Consider the following 9,521-nt stretch of genomic DNA (forward strand, 5'->3'; position numbering starts at 1 on the left):
AAAGGAAGAGAGGGCCCTTGAAAAGTATGAATCTGAAATATATTTTATTTTACCTGGATATTTTCATGGGTGGGGGGCATGGGGGCCCATCAGGACTGCCTATGAATAGGGCCCGGGATCTTGTCTAACACTCCTGTTAGCTTCAACCCTAATTATACACACTTGAACCTAATCAAGCTCTTACTAGACACACTAATCTTCCAGGTGTGTAAAGGCCAGCTGGAGCTAAACTTTTTAGGACATTGGCCATCCAGGATGTAGTTTGGAGACCCCTGTCCCACAGAGTTGTTACTTTGCACATGCTTTTTGATCATTACAAATAATAATGTAAAATGATTTTCTTAGAATAGGAGATATGCTGTCTCACGCATCACATACATTATCAGTAGTTTAGTATGTGGTCTTGAAGAGGACCCTTTTTTCTCTCATTTGGACTCGGTCTTGACTTGGACTCGAAACTTTCGGACTTGGACTTGACTTGGACTCGAACCTCTTTGGACTTGGACTTGACTTGGACTCGACAAAGCTGGACTTGACTACAGCTCTATTGTATACAGAATTACACTTTTGGAGAGTTGTCTCGTTGACATCTCCCACCAGTCCTCTTTTTCTCTCTCGTCTCATCCCTACCCTCCTTCACATCCTTTTACCTGTAGGTTATTCTTCACATTATAAAGAAAATAAAAATGACAGACCAAACAGATTAGGTTATCTCCAAGCACATTTTTCTACAGTAGGCTAATTTTAACCTAACTTTATACACTTTTACAGCTTTATCTAAATCAAAAACCCATAATAGATTCCCACAGGGGCTACAGTACATGTACATTAGTGAAATGTATCTGAAACCCCCTCAATGTGCACTTACTGCCTCCTAGTGGTGACAGCCCAAACAATTCACATCTAATTCTGGGTACACACCGAAAGATAACCGGGCTGATTTGGTATACCCCCTTCCGACAATCCTAGCTATGTCCAGATTATCTTGATGGTTCTACAGATTATTTTATCGGATTTTTTCTTGGTGTGAGGTTTGTTAAGAGTGTCCGAACCTGATCGGAAGAACATCGGAGCAACCCCGATCGCAAATCGTAAATATTAATCATGTTTAATATTTACAATCAGAAATCCTGATGTGTGTGGGGAACCCCAAGGACAAATCACATCGTGTATTTATGTTGTTTATAAATCCTGAAATCAGATGTAGTCTGTGCTCTTTATGCTGGGTACACACCAAAACATTTTTTTACATCTCATAAGATTTTTAAAATGTGATACGCCACAAACATGAGGATACAAAAAATCCTAGATTTGACCCTTTTGCTCCTATAGTGTGTGGTGTGCCCTGATGTGACAAAGACAGCACACCACACACAAACTGATTCTGTGAACACAGAAAATCCTGCAAAATCTCATGAGACTTACGAATAAGCAAGGCAGATGATATGCGGGAAGAAATTGCAATGATAGTGTTTGGAATAATTTAATAGAAAATCTTAATCTGTGTTAAACCTGTTTGTTCTCCAGGTGTGTTTAGTGAGTCAGTGTCAGTGACGGAGGGAGATTCTGTCACTCTGAACATAGATGATACTCAAATACGTGAAGATGATTATATCCTGTGGAAATTTGGAGCTGAAAAATATCTGATAGCTCAAATCAAAAGAGATTTCGGAGTCTTTAACACATTTACTGGTCCTGATGGGAGATTCAGAGACAGACTGACGCTGGACAAACAAACTGTATCTCTCACCATCTCAAACATCACAACTCTACACGCTGGAGATTATAAAGTAGAAATACACAGAGCGAAACTATCATCAAAAACATTCAGTGTTTCTGTCTATGGTGAGAAAACATAATTTGTCTTTCAAATATTTTGATTTTATATTTTACATGATGATTTCTTACAGTTAAAGATGATACACATTCATTGTGAACACACTCAACATTGTTGATTAGTTTTGTCCAGACTTCTTTATTGTCTCATGTTTTTAGCTCTTCTGCCTGTTCCTAACATTACCAGAGACTGTTCATCATCATCATCATCATCATCATCATCATCATCATCTTCATCATCACAGCAGAATTGTTCATTGTTGTGTTCAGTGGTGAATGTGGGTCATGTGACTCTCTCCTGGTACAAAGGAAACAGTTTATTGTCCAGCATCAGTGTGTCTGATCTCAGCATCAGTCTCTCTCTACCTCTGGAGGTGGAATATCAGGAGAAAAACAGCTACAGCTGTGTGATCAACAATCCCATCACAAACCAGACCACACATCTGGACATCAGTGAACTCTGTCACACATGTTCAGGTACAGCAGTGCATGTGCAGTAGTGGCCTAGTGGTTAGAGAGTTTGATTCCTAATCCTAGGGTCATGGGTTCGAGGCTTCAGCCTACCAATATCACGACTAAGCAAGGCACTGAACCCCCAACTGCTCCCCGGGCACCCCACCGTAAATGATGAACACTGCTCTGGGTGTGTGTTCATGGTGTGTGTGTGTGTGTGTGTGTGTGTATGTGCACCTTGGATGGGTTAAATGCAGAGCACAAACTCTGAGTATGAGTATACTTTCAGTGAACAGATCTTAAATTAATCATTTTGAAGAACATTTTAAAAATCTGAAGAATCTCTTCTGCACTTGAAAGAGACACTTATCCCACAAGAGACGAGACACAAGACTTGGTTCACAAGAACGAGAGTAGTCAAGACTTTTAAACTTTTTTTTTTAAAGAAATCCAATGATGCAATATATATGGGGAAACTGTATTCAAATGAAAAACACAAAATGCAAAACAATGTAGGTGCATTTTGAAATCAAATTGTACTTTATGAAATTAAATAACTATTTGCTACATTTGTGTAAGCAGTACACATCAAAACATGAAGAATGAAAACGCAGTACATACCAGATCCGTCGTAATAACGAGTCATAAACACATCCACAGCTGTAAATCCCGGTTTAGTTAGGAAGGTAAGGGTCTACTGAACGACATCTCATGAAGCACGTTTAGTCCAACGAAGTAATAACGTAGTAATATGGATCATAATTCCTTTGTTTACGTTTCATTTCTTCAGCGATAGAACTTTTTGTGTCCATTATGGAATAACTCACGGTCGGAAACTGCGTCTTGTTAGTAAAAAAACAGCATGGTTTTGCAGCGTACAGTGACACACAGAATGAGACAATCCACACACACACACAAAAGTGAAAGAAAAGCAAAAGATAGTATATTTGAATTCTGGCGCTCTCTCGTGACGGCTCTTGACGCACTCTGATGCACCTGTCAGATGATGGAGGCGGAACTTATAGCGATCGTATTTTTCTTTGTTTTATTTTGCAACAGTTTTTTTTATATATGTGTGAGTGTGTTTTATGGTGAATGTGAATGTATCTGCATGATTACCATCTGTTTGAGTGCAAATTAGATGAACGCCATATGAATATAGAGAGGTATATTGACTTTATGGCGCATCTCTATGATTACCATCTCTGTAACTGTCCATCAGCACATCAGCACTTCAGCACGTAATTTCATTGTAAACATTGTAAATGCTGCATTTCTAGCAATCTCAGATTTGTTCTATAATTGGCATACAAAGTTAAAAAAAATATTACTAAATTTATTTTTGTATTTTTCTAGTGCTTAAATAAATAACTTATATGATGTCTACATTTCTGTCTAGTATTTTATAATTTAAAAAAATGCAGTGGTATATTTTTAATAACTAATAAATATTTTGTATATATATATATATATATATATATATATATATATATATATATATATATATATATATATATGTATATTTGGGGGGGGGGTCTAGATATAGTCTCAGAAAAATATTTGCAGGAATCAAATTTTTCATGATATCTTCTTCAGATTTGAAATAGAAACTCATGAGACATGTGACTTTCAACCCATTACTTTTCTAGATTGCTCCAGGACTAATTTAATGTTTTTATATATAAAAAATAAAAACAATATTCAGTGAGGTACAAAATAAATAAATTAATAAATTAATTCTAGGCACTTCAGTGTCTATAACTTTTAATACTGAAGTAAGGAACTGTTACAATCATGAGTTAGGTAGGACAGTAGTATGGTGGCTGGCTAAAATAATATATTTTATTCCTGTATAAACAACATGTAATCACTGCAAAACAAATCTGTTTGTTCTCCAGGTGTGTTTAGTGAGTCAGTGTCAGTGATGGAGGGAGATTCTGTCACTCTGAACTTAGATGTTACTCAATTACATGGAGATGATTATATAATGTGGACATATGGACCTAAAAAATCTCTGATAGCTGAAATCAGGAGAGATTCTGGAATCTTCTCCACATATAACGGTCCTGACGAGAGATTCAGAGACAGACTGAAGCTGGACAAACAAACTTTATCTCTGACCATCACCAACATTACAACTCAACACGCTGGAGATTATAATCTACAGATACAGAGAGCGAAACAGTCATCAAAAACATTCAGTGTTTCTGTCTATGGTGAGTAGAGATGGTTTGTCCAAAAGTTTACATTAGCACTGTAAAATGATTAAAGTTTCATATTTCTCTTTCATTTCAATTTGTTTAGCTCATCTGTCTGTTCCTGTCATCAGCAGAGACTGTACTTCATCTTCATCACAGCAGAATTGTTCATTGTTGTGTTCAGTGGTGAATGTGGGTCATGTGACTCTCTCCTGGTACAAAGGAAACAGTTTATTGTCCAGCATCAGTGTGTCTGATCTCAGCATCAGTCTCTCTCTACCTCTGGAGGTGGAATATCAGGAGAAAAACAGCTACAGCTGTGTGATCAACAATCCCATCACAAACCAGACCACACATCTGGACATCACTCAACTCTGTCACACATGTCCAGGTACAGCAGCTCTAGTGCATTTACTGAATTAATTTGTTGATTTTACCAAGACTGATAACTTAAGATGCCAGAAATTATAAATGAGCTTCTACCATCATTTACACGTCTTTCTAAACAGTCTGAACAGAGGTGGACACTCCAGGATTCAGAAAGTAAAAGTCCTGACATATTTTTGTACTCAACAGCTGATTTCACCAGAGGAGGAACCAAGTCATTCCTTCCAAGTCACCAACAAGTCTCAAGTTAAATCCCAAGTCCTCAAAGGGTTAAAGTTAATGAGATAATTAAGTGACTAATTAAATGATGATTGTGCATTAATGATTAACACCTGCTGTTATTGAGAATTACAAAGGATCAGATGTTGATGTTTTATTGGTTAAAATGTCACCATCATGGAGATCAGTGTTTGATTTAGTTGTGCTCTTGACCCTTGTTTTGTTGTGCTGGGTCTTTCTCTGTAGCTCTATATGTGGTGTTGTAGAAATGAGAGATCAGTAGTATACAATAAACAAATAGGTGCAATGTGCTGGTGATTATATTCAAAATAATGTGTTTTTTCTTAAGTTTATATTTTGATTAAATATCCCAGTGAGACTACAGCACGCTAAAAAAAGGTACTACAACAGTTACAGGGAATTGATTTTAAATATTTGTAAGACATATACAAATTTAAAACACTGTTATTTAGACTCACACCGATATCAAGAACCAGTATGAATAATTATTTGTCACCACTGTTGAGGATCATATGATAAATGATCATTTTCTCTTATTATTGAAGTATTATGGTGGCAATATATAATAACATATCACTGTTTTTTTTTAAGAATAACAATAATGCATAAATGTTTGCTGTGAAACAGTAATGTATTTGCTTAAAGCAAACTTATCAAAACTGTTAAAAGGCTCAAAAGCACAAATGAAGCAAATACTGACCACTGTGCTTACAGTCAGTGATATTGTAGTTCTTGTGTTTCTCTTTACTTCAGTGATGTTGATTGTTAACAGCAGGTGTTCATCACTAATGCACAATCATCATTTAAGTAGTCACTTAATTATCTCATGAACTTTAACTCTTTGAGGACTTGGGATTTAACTTGAGACTTGTTGGTGACTTGGAAGGAATGATTTGATTCCTCTGGTGAAATCAGCTGCAGAGTTCATGGGTGGAATAAACATATGGCAGGACTTTTACTTTCTGACTCTGTGAGTCTAATTATCTTTCTTTTGTTGAGAAGAAAATGAAATATGTTCATATGAGTTCATGTCAGAGACTAAAATCAGCTTTTCAATCTCATTTCAATTTATCATTGGTTTAATTTGTTTTTGTTTTTTTCAGAGGTTCACATCAGTTGTTGTGATACAGTTGAAGCTGTGATGCGATTGGTCGTCACTGCTCTGGTGGGCGTGGCTTCTGCAGCTGCTGCTGTTCTTCTGATCAATGACGTCAGATCTGCTAGAGGATAAAAGAAGAAATCAGAACAGAAATCAAATATTCTCACATATATTGGATTTCTATCTTAAAGATGACTATTATGTGTAGTCTAATTGTTTAATGATGGCAAAATGAAGCTTTGCTAAAACAAATGTCACGTTTTCACATTTCTTTTTCGACTACTCTGTTCTTAATTTTTTTATGCTGAATTTTCATTTTGTTTCATTAATATATGCAGCAACCCCTAAATAAAAAAGTAAAATTATTTGTGTGTGCACTTGAATGGGAAAAATGCAGAGCACATATTTTGAGTATGGGACACAATACTTGGTCACATAACTTTCACTTTCATTTATTTTATTTCAGTCAATTTCTTTTAAGTCAGTTGTGTTTTTACTCACCTCTTCACTTTTTTCAAACTTCTATCTCTTTCTTTCAGTGATTCTATGTGTTGACTAATGAGCACTTAATTATCTGATGTAAATGCTTATACTCTGTAGTGTGCACACTGAGCAGTGTTCATTTAACACGATTGTGCTGAAGAGTAGAGCCTGTGTTTAAGGCAAAGATGGAGCAGAAAACATGGATGGTGCTTTAGTTAAAAGGCAGTAACTGTGTAGTTTCCAATGCAGTGATGTCTATCAGTGAGTTACATTAGTTCAGACATGTGTGCAGAAGGTCGACTCCAAGAGATTTGAGTTTAATTGATGCAGCTTTAATCATTTATTGAGCAATTCAGTTTAAAATATAAACACAGTATAAATATTAGCTTTTTAATGGTTTAAGACAAATCACAGTGATATTACTAATAGTAAGTATACTTAATTCTTTATAGCTACATGAATTTGCATTATTTTTATTTAATGCAATAAATATACACTAAAATACAATTCAATAATAAAACAGCAGTGACAACATGCAACAGGAAATCTGAAGAGGACTTTTCATTTGTAGACATACATTTATAATTATTCCCATGCATTAAGAAAAGTGATAATGCAGCAAAAAAAGTCATTTTTGTGCTGGAAGTATTTTTTCCATTAGTTTTCTCCATAAAGATAAAAAAAAAATAAAAAATAAAGGGCAAGAAAACCAAGACATATTATAGGTAAAATAAGACATAATGAACCTGTGATGCAAAACATGTTATGTTTCTCTGATTGATATTTCATGTAATATGGATTACATAATCAGATATAAAAAAATAAAATAAAAAAATAAATAAAAATACCTTGTAATTATATTTTTATTACATGTTAAAATCATCATAATCAGATTGCAGTTACTTGTAATACATTATATATATTTCACACAATGGCATCCATTGATCTTCACTAATTATTTCAAATAATGAGTAACATTATACAGTTTTTGAGTAATGAGTAACATTTATACAAAACTTTGGTCCCCTGGGAATTATAATATTCGGTTTTCACCGAATTTCACAGTAGGCTTACACACAGGTGCAAAGACTCGTTCTCGCCCACTACAGTGCAATTCGGCTGTATATATCCAGCTCCCAACCCAACTTTGAGAATAGATTAACGGTGATATTTTTTTAATCACCCGATAAGAGTCTCGCGTTAACGCCGATAACAGCCCACCACTATTAAAATGTTAAATTTTTATTTATTTAGCACAGAGGAACAGCTCTGTTGAGCTTTGGTGAAATAACCATCCATCCTTCATCTTATTATAATAACTCCTGTGTTAAAGTTCTTGTGATGCTCATCTGCTGATTTGAATAAAAACAGGATACATTTTCCTAAATTTCTAAATTTAAATGTACTCTAGCTTAGTTTACAGATAGTGTCACTCAGCTAACCTAGGATAATTATGTGCTTGTAAATTGTCTTTAATGCTAATAAAACAGGGTAAATACGATTAAGCGTGCTCATTTTAACCGCTTAGCCGTTAACCGACTGTAAGAATTTTGACCGATCAGTAAACGTTACAGAGATAATGCTTAACGACACATATTTTACATTTTTAAGCTGAGCAGTGTGTTTTTCCATATGTTTGTCTGACTGTAGTTTTTTACTTCCAAACTTTTGTAATAATGAATCACAGAAGGTAAAGTTAGAGAAGAGAACAGCTCTGTTTGCAGTTCAAATCAGATTCAAAACAGATTCTGTTAAGGTTTATTTGACATTTAAAATGATGTCAGGTTTCAGTACAGTATCGTTTCTAATCTAAGGGCAATCCTTCATACTTGTTTTTCTCCATGTCTGCTGTGGAAAAAATAAATAATATTTTGAATGTCTCAACTGACCAATCAGAGTCAAGTATTCCAGAGAGCCAAATAATAATTTTGCATAAAGCACATGATGTTTCTCTCTCACTATAGTTTCTTCATGTGATACTCACTATTTCTGGAGCTCCTGCTGCGATATTTAATAACAGCAGCTACAACAGTCAGCAGCAGCAGAACAACAATAACACCAACAACAATTCCTGCTACAGCAGCTGAAGACAGACCTGAACCTGAAACAGCTAAAGACACACAGACTTAAGTGAGAGAAAACATTACAGTGTGTTTATATACCATATTCACTGCATATATTCTCTCTATATACACTATTGCATGTCCAACAGGTCTATTCCTCTGTTAAAATATAGGGTAAGAGAGTAGATAGAGAGTAATTTTCACTGTCTCATGACTTAATGATACAATAGTCAATAGCTTATTCATTATTTCTGACTTCTTTATTACAAGCATCAGGTGGTTAGGATGATGTTTGACATTTTATTTATGGATTTTTTTTTAAATGTAGTATTTTGTGTTCAAATGAAATTCATGTTTTTGGAAGGTTAATTGTAAAGTCAAGCTCCCCTTAAGACCAATGCATTTATAAATATATTGTACATCTTTTTATGAAATATAACAAGAGATTAAAAAAAAAGGAATGGAGAAAATATACCCAAGTCAAACTCCCTCTTCTCCATACGGGGCTCTTCTTCAGTTGTGACTTGATCAGACAGAGCAGCTGGAATAATAAGATTGATATATATATATATATATATATAAAAAATGGAGAACACTGACGCTGAACTATTGAATAAATCATTTTGGCAGTTTCTTTTCATTTGCATAACTGCAGGAATGCTGAAGTGATGAATAAAAAAAATACTGCAATAATTCATAAAAATAGAATAATCAATTTTGATTTCATGGCGTCTTCAAAGAAACATGAACCAATGGTGATAA

The 9,521-nt window shown here is 34.8% G+C and overlaps 1 protein-coding gene across 5 annotated transcripts in view; it reads right to left on the bottom strand.

Moving 5' to 3' along the window:
- Window positions 1–6,158: 6,158 nt before the first annotated feature.
- LOC113040400 (uncharacterized) overlaps window positions 6,159–9,521 on the bottom strand; it is a 5,089-nt gene continuing 1,726 nt past the window's right edge. Inside the window, exons 3-5 of one of the 5 annotated variants that reach the window (XM_026198751.1) lie at window positions 9,235–9,300; window positions 8,681–8,797; window positions 6,159–6,334 (exon numbers count right to left, since the gene is read on the bottom strand). In XM_026198751.1, the coding sequence (XP_026054536.1) occupies window positions 6,222–6,334; window positions 8,681–8,797; window positions 9,235–9,300 (296 nt within the window). In that variant the 3' untranslated portion in view covers window positions 6,159–6,221. Of the gene's footprint in view, window positions 6,335–7,012; window positions 8,545–8,680; window positions 8,807–9,234; window positions 9,301–9,521 lie in introns of those variants that run through there. The other 4 variants (XM_026198750.1, XM_026198754.1, XM_026198753.1 and 1 more) reach the window with 4 other exon arrangements.

The sequence above is a fragment of the Carassius auratus genome, chromosome 22 (genome assembly GCF_003368295.1).
Source record: "Carassius auratus strain Wakin chromosome 22, ASM336829v1, whole genome shotgun sequence".
Classification (NCBI taxonomy): Eukaryota; Metazoa; Chordata; class Actinopteri; order Cypriniformes; family Cyprinidae; genus Carassius; species Carassius auratus.